The sequence below is a fragment of the Bos indicus genome, chromosome 10, assembly GCF_029378745.1.
Source record: "Bos indicus isolate NIAB-ARS_2022 breed Sahiwal x Tharparkar chromosome 10, NIAB-ARS_B.indTharparkar_mat_pri_1.0, whole genome shotgun sequence".
Lineage (NCBI taxonomy): Eukaryota > Metazoa > Chordata > Mammalia > Artiodactyla > Bovidae > Bos > Bos indicus.
In genome coordinates, this window is record NC_091769.1 from 60,511,065 (window position 1) to 60,527,648 (window position 16,584).

Genomic DNA, 16,584 nt, shown 5'->3' on the forward strand with positions numbered 1-16,584 from the left:
CGTGATACGAAGGCCCTCACTGTTTATGCTCACACTCATTGCCAATATGTCCATCAACGGGCCTCTATTCCAGACTTCCTATGGTTGATCTTCCAGTATTTCTTCTCCCAGGACAATTACCAGTGCAGCCACTCAGGCTATTCCATTCCAGATAAGCTCTGTATGCAACTAAAGGGACCCACTTTCTATAAAGCATCAGTGGTATCTAGCCACCCAATTCTGTTATTCTTCAATCTCTGAGTTCCTTCATGAGTCTCAAATACCTGATACCCTGCACTCACTAGTTCATTCTCTTCCACAGGTAAACCCTCTCATTTTACTAGTTGTAAAAGTTGCCACCTTGAGCCAGGGGTTCCTTATGTTCCTTCCATGTGCCACACGTGATGGAGTCCTCACTGGCAGCTTATACCACCCTTGGGATCAAATGTTACAGTTGGGTTCTCTGAAGATCCTGAGATGGAATTTGGGCTACAGGTGTTTATCAGAGAACACTTGTCAAGGGAAGGGGAAGAAGCGGATTCGGCCAAGGAGGAAGCTCTAGAGTGAGTTTTGCCTAACACAATGTGGTGCATTAGGCTGAAATGGCAAGGGTTTTACATCCCCACTTAGTGCTTAGTCCTCAGATCTAGGGAAGGTATAATCTCAGGTACAGTGTCTTCTATAGCTGCTGCAGATGAAGTGCTGAGAGCTAGAGAATCTCTTTCCTCCACACTCCCTGCAGCTCATCAAAGGGTCTTTCCTGGAAGGGGATCCCCCTTATCTCATGCATCCCCATAGCCACCAGAGTCTAATCCATCTGCAAATCACATTTGCTTCTAATTTCAAGATATATCCAGGATCTGACCATCTCTTACCACTCTCCTTTTACAATTGTTCTTGTCTAAGCAAATACCATCTTTCACATAGACTGCTGTTGCCAAGTCACTTCAGTCGTGTCCAACTCTGTGTGACCCCACAGAAGGCAGCCCAACAGGCTCCCCCGTCCCTGGGATTCTCCAGGCAAGAACACTGGAGTGGGTTGCCATTTCCTTCTCCAATGCATGAAAGTGAAAAGTGAAAGTGAAGTCGTGTCTGACCCTCAGCCACTCCATGGACTGCCGTCTTCAGGCTCCTCCATCCATGGGATTTTCCAGGCAAGAGTACTGGAGTGCATTGCCTTCTCTGTCACATAGACTACTGAAACAGTATTCTAATTAATCTTCCAATTTAGCTTCTTACCCTCTTATAGTCTGTTTTTCACAAAGGAATCAGAAATAAATCTTGTTACTCCTTTGTTTAAATCCTCCAGTGGCTTCACATCTCCCTCAGAGTAAAATCCAAACATCTACCATGGTCTCCAAGGCACTAAAGATGTGTTCCCTTATCCCCACTCCACTATGATCCTGTTCTACCTTGTTCCCTTATTCCAGCTAAACTGGCCTCCTTGCTATTTCTCAAACATGCCCAGCATGTTGCTGACTTAGGACCTCTGCACATACTTGTTCCCTCTCCTCAGAATGCTACTCTTTGTGTTATCTGCATGACTTGCTTTCTCCCTTCATTTAGGTCTCTGGCTTTACCTTGAGATTTTCCCACACAACTCTATTTAAAATAGCATCCCTTTCCTACATCAGCCACTGTTTGTCTCTTACTCTGCTTTACTTTCCTTCTTAGCATGTATTAATACGTGCTAGGCACTGACATGCTACATCCACTACCTAGACAAGAACACAGCACATAGTGGACAACCAAGAATTTGTGTTGAGTGGAAGAATCCTGGAACTTTCCTTTGCTGCTTTTTTGATGCTCTCTCCTCCCTTTTGGTTTGGTTTCTTTCTCCATTCTGCTGGCAAACATCCTCCAGTATCTTGCTAAGCATCTTTATCTCAAAAAGGATATATGGGAGGTAAGTTTTTTGAGATGTTGTCTATCTTTATTGTATACTCACACTCCATTGATTATATGACTGGAAACAGAACCCAAATCATTTTCACTAGAGTTCTGAGTGATACTCTAGAGTTCTAGTCATCATCCCAATGTCTTCTACTTTCCAATATTTGTTAAGAAGTCCTCTGACACCATGCTTCTTGACCTTTGTAAGACCTGACTTTTCTCTTTGAAAACTATGGTTATTTTCTTTGTATCTGTGGTGTTCTGCAATTCCTTGATGTTAAGCCTTAGTTTTTGCCTTTTTAAATTCTAAAAACCTGTGTCTTCCAGTTTTAGGGATTAAAAGAAAACTTGCCCCTTAAGATTCTCATTCTCTCTGTACTCTTAGATAAAGGACCTCATGGAGTAGTCCCTATTTTTTTTTTCCTCCTCTTTTCCATTTCTTTGCCTTTCTGGGAGATCTCCTTAAGCGGAAAAAATAAACTCCATTCTTACTTTAGAAATGACATTTAGAAAGAAGACCAAAACAAAGAGTTGCTTTTTGACTAGCTATTCACTCATTTTAGCAGAATTACTGAATAAAGACAATGAGGTTACAGACACTAAATTAATCCGCCAAGTATTTAGTGTGAAAATTACAGCACAGGTAAAGGAGATTTTTTTCTCCATCAAACATAATATTCTATAATAAATATGTGATGAGATGAATACTATTTACTATAACTACATATAAAATAAGATTGTGGCTGTCAGACTCTCAAGGTGATGACATAGAAACATGGTTAAAACCACATCAAAAATAAACTCAGAATGGATTAAAGACCTAAGTGTGAGGCCAGAAACTATAAAACTCCTAGAGGAAAACACACGCAGAACACCCTCTGACATAAATCACAGCAAGATCCTCTATGACCCACCTCCCAGAGTAATGGAAATAAAATCAAAAATAAACAAATGGGACCTAATTAAACTTAAAAAGCTTTTACACAATGAAGGAAACTATATGCAAGGTGAAAAGACAGCCTTCAAAATGGGAGAAAATAATAGGAAATGAAAAAATTGACAAAGAATTAATCTCCAAAATATATAAGCAACTCATGCAGCTCAATACCAAAAAAACAATCTAATCAAAAAGTGGGCAAAAGACCTCAACAGACATTTCTCCAAAGAAGAAATACAGATGACTAATAAACACTTGAAAAGATGCTCAACATCACTCATTATTCAGTTCAGTTCAGTCACTCAGTCGTGTCCGACTCTTTGTGACCCCATGAATCACAGCACGCCAGGCCTCCCTGTCCATCACCAACTCCCAGAGTTCACTCAGACTCACGTCCATCGAGTCAGTCATGCCATCCAGCCATCTCATCCTCTGTCGTCCCCTTCTCCTCCTGCCCCCAATCCCTCCCAGCATCAGAGTCTTTTCCAATGAGTCAACTCACTCATTATTAGAGAAATGCAAATCAAAACCACAGTGAGGTATCATCTCACGCCAGTCAGAATGGCCATCATCAAAAAGTCCACAGACAATAAAAGCTGGAGAGGGTGTGGAGAAAAGGGAACCCTCTTACACTGTTGGTGGGAATGTAAACTGGTACAGCCACTATGGAGAACAATGTGGAGATTCCTTAAAAAACTGAGTCTCTGCCACACAATCCAGCAATCCCATTGCTGGGCATACACCCTGAGGAAACCAGAATTGAAAGAGACACATGTACCCCAATGTTCACTGAAGCAGTGTTTACAATAGCTAGGACAAGGAAGCAACCTAGATGTCCATCAACAGATGAATGGAAAAGGAAGTTAAGGTACATATACACAATGGAATATTACTCAGCTGTTGGGGGCCGCATTAGGCATTACTGACAAAATAGAGGCACAGCCCCAACTCCCTCTTTTTGTCCCACAGGCATGGACCTGGGATGAAGGAGTTAGGCCTTGTAATTCTGACTTGTTTTTTCGTCTCCTCAGCTGAGTTGACTGAAAAGAATATTAAGGTGCTTATTGTTCTTGAGAGGAGCATGAGACGGCACAAAGCCTTCTGCAGCTGTGCTCAAAGAATAATTCATAAAGTTTATCATTGACATTTGTTCAAGGGCTTTTGCAAAAGAGTGTTCCAGGATAAGCCTGTAGGCTGCAGCTTGAGGCCATGGGAGGGATTGCTATCTGAAGCCTATTTGTGAGGAAAGTGTTTATGGCAAAGGAGTTTGCTGAATTTAGGGCTTAGGAATAATTAAAATAGTTAGAAACTAAAGATTTAAGGAATGTTGTAATGTTAGCATATTCTACTATAGCTTATAGAGATTAGGAACTTTAGAGATATTAATAGCTAGAAGCCCTTTTTAAGAAATAGTGAGCTTAGGATACTAGGGGCAACAGGATTTAGAAAGATAAGAAATAAACTGAGGAATGTGGTATGCAGCCCAAACATTAGCATGAGTTACAGTGTATTCACAAGGACACATGAGAAGAAGTAGATAAGAAAATCGCTGAGGCAGGAACTCCTTTGGAGGGGCAACAATGATTTATGGAGACAAAAAATCTGGGTCAGGGGGAACTGAAAATGTCAAACCTCTGAGCTAATGCTTTTGTAAAAGTATAAAAGAGAATCTTAAGCTTGAAACAAATAGGCAATCCAAGAAAACTGAGAGGCTGCCTCGTTTCTTGCCGACACCGCCCATCTCTTCAGGTTGATTCCCTGGCTGCTGGAGCTGGACTCTGGCACTCAGCTATAAAAAAAATGCATCTGAGTCAGTTCTAATAGGTGGATGAACCTGGAGCCTATTATACAGAGTGAAGTAAGTCAGAAAGAGAAAGACAAATACTGTATATTAACGCATATATATGAAATATAGAAAGACAGTACCAACAATCCTTCATGCAGGGTAGGTAGCAAAGGAGACACAGATGTAAAGAACAGACTTTTGGACTCAGTGGGAGAAGGCAAGGGTGGGATAATTTGAGAACAGCATTGAAACATGTACATTACCATATGTAAAACAGATGACCAGTCCAAGTTCAATGCATGAAACAGGGCAGCCAAAGCCAGTGCTCTGGGACAACCCAGAGGGATAGGGTAGGGAGGAAAAGGGGAGGGGGGTTTCAGGATGGGGGGGACATATGTATATCTGGGTCCGATTCATGTTGATGTATATAAAAAACTATCATAATACTGTAATTATCCTCCATTTAAAAGAAAGAAAATTTATTTACAATATTGTGGTTTTTGCCATACATTGACATGAATCAGCCATGGGTATACATGTTTCCCCCCATCTCAAACCCCCATCCCACCTCCCTCCCCACCCCATCCCTCTGGGTTGTCCCAGTGCACTGACTTTGACTGCCCTGTTTCATGCATCGAGCTTGGACTGGTCACCTATTTTACATATTGGTAACATACATGTTTCTATGCTATTCTCTCAAATCTTTATTCTCTCAAGTCTAAAAAAAAGAAACATGGTTAAAAACAATGTGGAGTAGCGCTTTGGTCCATCTCAGCAACCCCACTAAAAACTCAACATGAATATGCAGTGTCCGTGTAAATTAATAGATTAGGTGTATGAACAGACTCATTCCACCTAGCTAATAATCTTTCTTTTTTGTGAATTTATGGTAACTGGTATAAACAAATAATCCCTAACTTTCTCCTTAACAACAAATGGTTGTTGTTAAGTATACACACTATCAGTAAATGTCTTTCCCTTCAAGGTTTTCATTAAATACAATGTAACAGGTAGCCTATAGTTTCAATTGCCACTTTAAACTAAGGTTGGACTTTTACTTGGAATTTACAATTTTCTATTCATTATGTCATATTTTGTTCTCCAACTCTTGTATTGACTTTTTACTTCAGCAAGCACATTTTTAATTTACAGAATCTTGTCTATTGCTGGTTCTTTTTCACACTATCCCATTCATGTCCTGTGAATACAATGTACTTTTTTTTTTTTAAGAAATGTGTCCAATCATGGAATTTGCCTTCACTAGTCTTCCTTATTGGGACTGTTCTGACAGAATTGGATTCTATGTATAATTAGAGAGTGATCTCGTGCTTAGGGACTAAAAAAAAAAAAAAAAAAAAAAAAACCAAGATATTTAGTTTTCCTTTCATTCTCTGTTTCCTTTGGATTCCTCCCCTCCTTGTTAACTGGGCCCCTCTTTCTAATTTGGAGGCTTTCACTAAGTGTTATTGATGAGTGGTGATTTTTGGCTGGTGGTCTTCATTGCAGGCTTACTAAGAGTTTGGCCAAACTCTTCACTAAGGGTCTTCTGTCAGCATTTGGAGGCAAAAATTTGGTAAAATTATCACTAGCAGTAACAGAAGACAGAAAATGTACCTAATTCACTCATGGCATCAAGTGAGACTTAGAAGCAGAATTTTGAAAGAATAAGCTGGCTGCTATGAACTGCAATTTATAAGGTATTCTAACAGAAAGACGAATTCAAACATAAGGAAGTGGCTATACAAATATTACTAAAAGGGAATATAGAGTCTAGGCTGGAAAATGAAACTGTTTTCACCAAATCAAATGCTGAATCATTAAATATAGCTTTAGGACAAAGACCAAATTCAGGGTATTGCCATCACCATGGTCTCAAGGTAAAAAAATCGCTTGCCACTGCAGTAGATGCGGGTCCAATCCCTAGGAAGATCCCCCAGAATAGGGAATGGCAATCCATTCCAGTATTCTTGCCGGGAAAATCCAGTGGACAGAGGAGCATGGAATGCTACAGTCCACGTGGCTACAATCAGACATAACTGAGTGACTGAGCACACATGCATACACATGGGAAAGACAAGTAAAGGGTGTAACTATACACTCATTTTGTACAACCTCTGAAGGGATTAAAGAGATGCCTTTCAACTGAAATCAAAGGGCTACTAGAAAGATTAAGGAAATCAGAAGACTGCTATGTTCAATACATGCACATTTCTACAAACTAAGCTGTGAGTACCTGGAGCATCTCAGGCTGAACTAGTTAATGAATGTTTCTGTAATCCACTTCCACTGAAGTTTTCTAGACCTTCACCCCCCAGCAGACCCCATATTTGGGAGAACCCCAATTACTTTATTAAACCTCTTCATTCATGCAATACTTTAATCTGCTTTCCTCATCACCTGGCTTCTCTAGAAAAGAGAGCCTGAGGCACAAATTAAATCTATTACTTTATTAGAAGAGGCAATCCAGGCTGGTCAGAGTAAAGATGTAAGGCTAACAAGGACTGGAAGCAAATGCAAATTGATAAACCAAACAGTATTTCATTTCTGGTTCATGATTTAAGTCATGAAGAGACATTGCTGATATTTTGGCCAGTGCAGTTGCTTAGCTACATGGTACATACTCTGGGCAAGAGGGTGAAAAACTGTGTCTCAAAATAGTCCACGAAAAAGGATAGGAATTTGTGTAACAGCTTCTTCTAGTGCATTGATCCAAGTCTTGCAGACAATTGGCTCTCCCAGATTGCATCATCTAACCCTTTTGACAATCACTGGGGTTAACCCTGTGGCATGATGCTTCCTTGAGTCCAGACGTGTTCGGATGGGCCAGAGATTCTGAGCATGTGGCTAGCTGAGGCAGAGCAATCACTCCAGCCTGCTAGTACACAGTGTCACTATATAGGGTGACAGCTATGGCAAGGTAGTTGGTGGCCTAGGAAACAGTGAGGCCAAGAAGGTGAGAAGCCACTTGAGAAAGATGTGTCAGATACTATATTCAAAGATGAGATATCTATTGCTGTAAATACATAATGCTGTAAAATAATAGCTATAAAGTTTCAGAGGCATAACAATGGACATCCCTTGCTTACACATCTATAATCGGATAGGTGTCAGGTTCTACTGATCTTGGCTGGGATGGTTCACATACCTGTGGGTTGACTGGCTACTAGCCAGTCTAAGACTGGATTCAGGTAGGGTGACCAGGGTAATTTGGCTCTGCTTCATGCGTGTCTCACCCTCTAGGAAGCTAAGCCAGACATGTACGTGCTTTTGGCGACAGCAGTAGCACAAAAGTGGGAATACACTAGATGTTTGGAAACACATACGGGCCAGAAAGTACTTGAGAACGCACTTCAAAGGAAGATGAAAAAAACTCCATGAATACAGGGAGGAGTAAAGAATTAGGGTGGCTTTTACAGTCCCTCAGACCAAAGAAAAACAAGACAAGTATAGACAATTCATTGTTCAACAGGTACTATTATTGTTTGGGGGTTAGAATTTAAGATTTTTCTGGATTTAGCTATAAATTAGGCTCTTATGGAGTATGTGGGCTGTCTTTCTTAAGACAGCTATAAGGAGCAAGAGAGTTTTTTTTCCCTTCTCCCTTTTAACAATTATATTTTGTCAAAAGGCAATAGATTTTGGCTCGGGAAAGCTCAAATTTAGCCCAGAGAAATCCAACTTTGGCCCTGCTTAAATCAATTCAGGCCTTCCTCTGTTCCCAGGGCCAAGTCCTAAGCATGAAGAAATCCATTTTAATTCCATTCTTGTAAAATAACTGCTAGTCAGTTATTGCTTATTAACTAATAGGCAAGTCAGATAGTTTATTTGGCTAAGACTATTGGGGCCAATAATGTTCAAACTTTATATAAGCCACATTCCTTTTAATGAAGAGTGTAATAAAATGGTGACCTCACTGACCCAAATCATAAGTCCCAGATTCTAGACAGGATTCTGCCACTAACTAGTTGTGTGATCCTATGGACAAGTTACTTAATCTCATTAGGCCTCAACTGCCACAGATAAATTAATTAGGGACTGCTCTAAATTACAATGTTTCAAAAGATCTATGTTCACAGTATGTTAGTAGGCACTCCTTATTCAAAAAAAGTTTAAGAAATACTAACTTGAAGTTCAAAATGTTTATTGCAGGACTTTTCAGCACTTTCATGCTGTGCCTTTTGAATCTCTAAGAGGGGGATATAAAGTGCAGCAAACAAATTTTACCTGCAACTTTTTTTTTTTCCCCCCATAAAACACATGTCCCATTGAGTGTACTTCGGCGAATGTATTACTATTTCTAGCACTCACGTGGGTGAAATCTAATAGTCAATATCCTATAAAGAGGACAACTTCAAGTGGGGACTTTTGAGAAAAATACCTCCCTTGTGGCTCAGTGGTAAAGAATTCATCCACCAGTGCAGAAGCTGCAGGAGATGAAGGTTCAATCCCTGGGTCAGGAAGATTCCCTTGGAGAAGGAAACGGCAACCCACTCTATTTCTGTCTGGGAAATCCCATGGACAAGGAAGCCTAACGGGCTACAGTCTGTGGTGCTGGAAACGAGTCAGATACAACTTAGTGACTGAACAGCATACAAAAATCACTATTTACAAAGGTACAGGCAGAGTTTAGGAAAACCAAGGTGTAAATGACCTACTTTCGGGCTAGAACACCTAGGAGACCTTACTACATAAATGAAAAGGGGTAAAAGGAGGAAGCATGGGTCTGAAATGAACTGGAATAACTGCTGGGAAAAGGATGCCTGGTAAGATGACCTTCAGGAAAGGGACACAGCCACCCATGGTGACCTGGCAGCAAAGCAGCCAAGGAGATAAACAACACAATTTCATTTTCAACTTTCAACCTACTGCTGGTCCTGTTTGCTGATCCCAACCAAAAGCCAATGGACAAGGGGACCTACCTCACAGAGCAAAGAGCAGAATGGGAAGACTGAAAGGCAGATCCAGAGGGCAAATAGAAGGTATTCAGCACAGTAGGGCTCCATTCACAAGCAGCTAGATTAGATGATTAAATGATGTCCTCAGGACTCAAGTCTTTTTATCTCTCCACTGTTTCTTTTGCTGGCTTCATTCTAAGGCAAAGTTTTGCCACCTGCAGCAGAGATGTCACCAGTAGCTCTAGGGTTATATACATCATGCTTAGTTCACAATTTCATAAAACAAAAAGAATAAACACATGTATAGCACTTACTATATGCCAGGTGCTACTGAAAGCCCCATAGATACATTCACTCAGCTAAACCTCAGTATCATCCTAAAATACCTACCGTATTACTGGTCTCTTCAGTAATCAAGAAACTGACAAGTGACTGGTAGGTGGAAAATGAAAACTGAGATTTAGATTTAGATAGTCTAGCCCTAGAGTCTGTAGTCTAGCTCTAGAGGCCATGCTTTTAACCAGTGAACCATACTGCTTTAAGAAAAACAGTCCCTACTTCCTTGAACATTCATATTACTTATCAAAAAGGAAACATGTACTTATCCTGGATCAATCACTAGACATTTTGCTTGCTAACCTGGGTCATATGTCCATCCCTAAGACAGGATGTGATTATTAACAATTCCTCCTTAAAAAAGATGCAGATTAAAAAAAAAAAAAAAAAAAGTCCATCACAGGCAATATGGACTTAAAAGAAACAGCCCTATGGACTGGAGCTACAATTCTAGTTCTGCCCAGGTTTGCCATCAACCTTGAGCAAATTACTTGAGGAGATTCTGTGAGTATAGGTGGAAAGATATGAAGATCTCTAAAGAAATATCTAATTACATCACATAGATATAAAATAACACATTATTATATTAAAATATAGTAATAAAATTTAGATCTGCCAAACTTGAGCAAGTGAATTCTGAAATGAATTTTTCGGTCAACACTATCTCTGAAAATTCCCTTAGAAATATCTTCATTTTAAAAAATATGAAGTAAAATAAATAAAACCTTACTTTTTCAAGTGGTCTTACCGACATTACACATGAATATTTCCTAGGAATAAACAAAGCACAATTATAATTTTATTGATTTTAGCAAAATAAAATTACATAAGTAACTTTTTTGAAAAAACTAATGGGTAAGTTTTCTTGTTTCCTTGTCTCCAGGGCACTTGGCATTCTTTATCAACTGGTGCATAAAAGAGTAGAAAAATAAAAGATTATCATATTGTCCTTTGTATTTCTCTTTTAATATATCAGTATGATAGTCTACCAAAAAGTAGTAAATGGCTTCAATTGTGGAAAGGAAGGTATCTGGCTTTCCTTTTTGATGGCGCCAAAAGCAAGTTTTTCTTGTTTTCAACTCAACTTGTAGCAACCCTGCCAAAAACAAATAAGAAATATATAGGTATTTCTTGTTAACCACAGAGTATGGTACAATAATGATTTCCCTTAATTATTTTAAGGATTCTTTTTTTAGACTTCTTCAATCCCAATTCCAAACAGGGTATTTTCTCAAATGTATTAAGATATATACAGAAGCAATACAAAACACAGGATGAAATATTATCCATGACAGTTATCTATAAGTCTCAGACCTTACACCAATGGGTTACAAGTGGTTAACATTTAAGATGGTCATCTCTGTCATCTATTTACCAATGTCTTTTTCCACTTTAACCTGTGACAGGACTAAGTTCACCAATTTTCAGAAGAGTTTCATTTCCTTGATAAATTGACATTTTTAAGACATCATTCATTCTGAAACTCACTGAGACCAGATCGGCAGGTTAACGGTTCTTAATACTGTTAAAGCTACTGGATGATCACTTTTTGGCTCTCTCTTCATGTATAGAGTATCTAGAGCTGTTTCATTAGCTGTCACATCTGTGTTTCAGAGCCTTGGGGACACAGTCAGCTAATGCTGTGCTCCTAAATATTTAAAGCGGAAATGACTCATGAAATCTTACAATAGTACTCTCATCTTTTGGGCTTCCCTTGTGGCTCAGCTGGTAAAGAACCTGCCTGCAATGTGGGAGACCTGGGTTCGATCCCTGGTTTAGGAAGATCCCCTGGAGAAGGGAAAGGCTCTACACCAGTATTCTGGCCTAGAGAATTCCATGAATTGTACAGTCCATGAGGTCACAGAGAGACGGACATGACTAAGCCACTTTCACTTTCACTCTCATCTCTTACAACTCAGATGTCAACAAACTCAGAAGGCTTTTAGCACCTTAGACCAACACTCAGACTCACAATAAAATTTGCTTTTAAAAAATCATATTTTATTCTAAATCAATACTCACAGCAAATATAAACTGACTAAACCTGCCATTTAAAAGACAATGATCAACAGAATATAACACAATAGGAATGACCTCCACAAGGCTTCCGTTCAATACTGCACTCAAGGTCTTAGTTAACACAATACTACAAAAACAATAAATTAATTACATGCATAATAATTGAAAAGGGAAAAACACAATTGACATCTGTTGTTGTTGTTCAGTTGCTAAGTTGTGTCTTACTCTTTGTGACCCCATGGACTGCAGCATGCCAGGCTTCTCTGTCATTCACTATCTCATGGGGTTTGCTCAAATTCATGTTCATTGAGTTGATGATGCCATCCAACCATCTCATCCTCCGCTGCCCCCTTCTCCTTTTGCCCTCAATCTTTCCCAGCATCAGAATCTTTACCAATAAGTCGGCTCTTCGCATGAGGTGGCCAAGGTATTGGAACTTCAGCTTCAGTATCAGTAACTCCAATGCATATTCAGGATTGATTTCCTTTATTATTAGGATTATTATTAGGATTGACTGTTTTGATCTCCTTGCAGTCCAAGGGAATCTCAAAAGTCTCCAGCACCACAATTCAAAAGCATCGATTCTTTGGCACTCAGTCTTCTTTATGGTCCAACTCTCACATCCGAACATGACTACTAGAAAAATCATAGCTTTGACTATATGGACCTTTGTTGGCAAAGTGATGTCTCTGCTTTTTAATATGCTGTCTAGGTTTATCATAGCTTTCCTTTCAAGAAGCAAGCATCTTTTGGATCACAGCCTTGTCATGGTGAAATATATAGAGAGATTTTTAAAAGGAAAAAAAGTGCTAAAACATGAAAGATGGATAAATTCCACACTAAGAATTTCAGTTCTTCAAAAGATACCATAAAGAAATTTAGAAGATGAGTCAGAGACTGCATGAAGATATTTCAAAACATAAGTATATATATTCTAGAATATATAAAGAATTCCTACAAATCAATAAGAAAAACAAAACACTAGAAAAATGGACACAGATATTTCACAGAACAGGATTGCTGCTGCTGCTGCTAAGTCGCTTCAGTCGTGTCCGACTCTGTGCGACCCCACAGAGGGCAGCCCACCAAGCTCCCCCGTCCCTGGGATTCTCCAGGCAAGAATACTGGAATGGGTTGCCATTTCCTTCTCCAATGCATGAAAGTGAAAAGTCAAAGTGAAGTTGCTCAGTCGTGTCCGACTCTTAGTGACCTCATGGACTGCAGCCCACCAGGCTCCTCTGTCCATGGGATTTTCCCGGCAAGAGTACTGTACGGCCAAATAAGCAAACAAAATGATGCTCAACCCAATTAGTCATTAGTGAAAGGTAAATTATGACTACAACCAGATACCATATTATACCCACTCTATTGGCAAGTATCCAACATTTGACGACACAATGGTAGGAGGCATTATGAACTGATAGGAATTCTTGCACATTAATGATGGGAGTATAAACTTGCATACCCACACTTTGGAAAATAGTTGGCATCGTCCTGTAAGACTGAACACTCTTATACGTAACAAAACAGCAATTCCAGTTCTAGGTATGTTTCCTAGAGGAAGCCTGCACATGTGCAAGAATGTTTATAGTAGCACTGTGTGTAATAGTAGCACATTGTAGTGCTGTAGCAAAACCCAGAAATAAATTGTTTCATCAACAGAAGACTGAATAAACCTCAGTATATTCACACAATCATACATTCACAGTAGTGAAAATGAGTAAACAATAGCTACAATCTTAGAAACAAAATGGCGAGTTTAAAATTTGAGTCCTGAGAAAACTACAAGTCAAAAAAAAAAAAAAGCAAAACTAATAATCTAAAAAAAGCAAATCTTTTTTTAATTGAAAGTATGTTGTACAATATAAGTTACAAGTATACAACATAGCGATTCATAATTTTTAAAGGTTATACCCCATTTATGCTGCTGCTACTGCTGCTAAGTCGCTTCAGTTGTGTCCAACTCTGTGTGACCCCATATACAGCAGCCCACGAGGCTCCCCTGTCCCTGGGATTCTCCAGGCAAGAACACTGGAGTGGGTTGCCATTTCCTTCTCCAATGCAGGAAAGTGAAAAGTGAAAGTGAAGTCGCTGAGTCCTGTCCGACTCTTAGTGACCCCATGGACTGCAGCCTACCAGGCTCCTCCGTCCCTGGGATTTTCCAGGCAAGAGTGCTGGAGTGGGGTGTCATTGCCTTCTCCAACCCCATTTATAGTTATTATAAAATATTTGCTGTATTCCCTGTGCCATACAATACATCTTTATAGCTTACTTTATAGTTTGTCCCTTTTACTTTCCTACCCCTATATTGCCCCTCCTTCACTGGTTTCCAGCAGCTTGTTCTTTACATCAGTGAGTCTGCATCTCTTTTATTATATCCTTGTATTTTTTTAGATTTCACATATAACTGATATCATACAATATTTGTCTTTCCATTATGTCACTTAGCATAATGCCCTTCAAGTCCATCCGTGTTACTGCAAATGGCAAGATTTCATTCTTTTTTAATGGCTGAGTAGTATTCTATTGTGTGTATGTTTGTATATGTGTACCACGTATGTTTTCCTCTAGGAGTTTTCTAGTATCTGTCTTACATTTATGTCTTTAATCCATTTTGAGTTTATTATTGTATATGGTATTAGAGAATATTTTAATTTCATTCTTTTACATGCAGCCGTTCAGTTTTCCCAGCACCACTTATCGAAGTGAGATGAATGCTAGTTTTAGTAATTTGGACTCCTTCCCCAACAAAAAGACACCATCCTTCCCCAATGCATTCCCCTAAGCCTTTCAATGATGAATCTTCAAGAACATTATGCCACTCTTCACTTGCAGGCTTACATTTCATGATTAAATTAGGCACTCAGACTTCAAATGTTTTGTTTTGAGAGCAGTAAAACATTCACAGCTATTTCTCTGTAAAGTTTGGCAAAAGAGTATGTTACATTGTTAAGAGGATTCATAATCTCAGCATTCATAATAAGAGAAACAGAAACATTCTAATACAGTACATTTGAGGGTTTAAATAGAAATTTAGAGTTAGTTGTTCAGCTTAATCCCATCAAATGATAAAATGTTTTAAAACCTAACGGCAATGATTTATAACAAACAAGGGTTGTTTCTTGTGGAAGTAACTTGGCTTATCTGGAAACTGGTATTTCACACACATATAGAGATAATAAATATGCTGAGCCCTAAACAGTTCCTGTGGTGCAATGAGGAGTCAAGAAGGGACAGGGGTTGAAGTAGGACATGCAGAAAAAAATGACTCTAGAAATCTGTTTATTTCATGATTTTGAAGGAATTAAGAAATCCATTTAAAATTCTGATGTAGCACAGAACTGAAATATATGATACTTTCTATGTGATCTGAGAATGAATAACAGAAAACTTTTGTCCAAATGTGATTTGAAGCCTTAAGCACAAAGGCTTAACAGATTTAAATTGTACCTCAATAATCCCCTTTATAATTTTTTTCAAGTGTTAATACCACTTGTGTTCTTCATTCGATCCTTTCCATTACCATATAAGGTACTTTAAAGAAAATGGCTCAGGAAAAATCTTCAAACTGGGTAACGTGCAACTGTAACTGTTCAAGGGAATATGGCAGGCAATACTCCAAAGAGCAGGGTTTTAGGGTTTCATCAATCAAACATTAGCAATAAGATTACAAATCTTATTCTGTCGTCTTTTTGCAGTCACTCTCCATATATACACCCTTCCCAAACACAGAAACACACAAGAACAGAAACACACAAGAACACAAACACACCATTTCTTTGTCTCTGTCTATCTTTCTCACACACATACACCCAATCAGAGAGAAGCAGAATGACAAAGAAATCTTACTAACATGTATGTTTTGAAGGGGTATAAACTATATAAATTAAGTGAGTTAAATCTAGTATTGTCATTCACTTAAGCTTGAGACTAATTAACACAAGATTCCAAAAAGTGCCATACACTTTCTTTTCTACATGATGTACATTTTTAATAACTGCCCAGGAGAAGCTCTTCCAGTTTGAAACTGATTTGGAAACTGCTTAAAACCAACTGGGTAACTTTCCTGCTCTCTAATCATATATGGTATACAAATAAAACCACCAAAGAGCCAGAAATAAACCCAAAGCTTTTAAAAAAAACTACTGAGAAAGCCTAAAGAACTGAGTAAGGAACAAGCGAACAAGACAGGTAATATTCTTCATATTACTAGTTGTGTTATTTGGGCAAGTAAAGCAACTCTTTAAACCCTTAATTATTAGAAACTAAGCTTTTCATTCTAAAGAAATATATACAAACAAAAAAAAGAAAGAAATGTTAAATCTGAATTGGAACTATTCATGTGAACTCAATACATAGCTATTTATTTTTCTTGGCTCTGTCCACTGAAGCAATGATATACAAGCAGTAATAAATGTATCAGATCTTGGTTTCTAATAACATTCCCCATTAAAAGAACCATAGTTCCTTCAAACAATTAATTCTAGGTCCGGGGCAGGAAAAAAGTACAAGTGAACTTGGGACAGCTTGTTGTACCAGAAAGACTAAAGAGGCCATGCCACAAAGGACCTGAATGTTCCCAATGGCAAAATTTTAGACAATGTGGGCATCAAAAAGAATACAATCATGATAGATTATAATATACTGAATGAAAAGACCACAATGATCCCAAAAAGAGGTGGTGGGAGAGACAGGAAAAAGGAGAGAAAAAAAGAAAAGCTCATCTTTACATAAGAATG

At 38.7% G+C, this 16,584-nt stretch overlaps 1 protein-coding gene across 7 annotated transcripts in view; it reads right to left on the reverse strand.

The window, feature by feature from the left end:
• Window positions 1-16,584, reverse strand: part of DTWD1 (DTW domain containing 1) — a 92,843-nt gene that overhangs the window by 64,978 nt on the left and 11,281 nt on the right. For 3 of the 7 annotated variants that reach the window (XM_070797576.1, XM_070797577.1, XM_070797578.1), the window contains exon 5: window positions 11,806-12,481. The exons of 1 other annotated variant lie outside the window; for it this stretch is intronic. In XM_070797576.1, the coding sequence (XP_070653677.1) occupies window positions 12,048-12,481 (434 nt within the window). In that variant the 3' untranslated portion in view covers window positions 11,806-12,047. Of the gene's footprint in view, window positions 1-10,603; window positions 10,923-11,805; window positions 12,482-16,584 lie in introns of those variants that run through there. 3 more of the 7 variants (XM_070797580.1, XM_019968858.2, XM_070797579.1) reach the window with 3 other exon arrangements.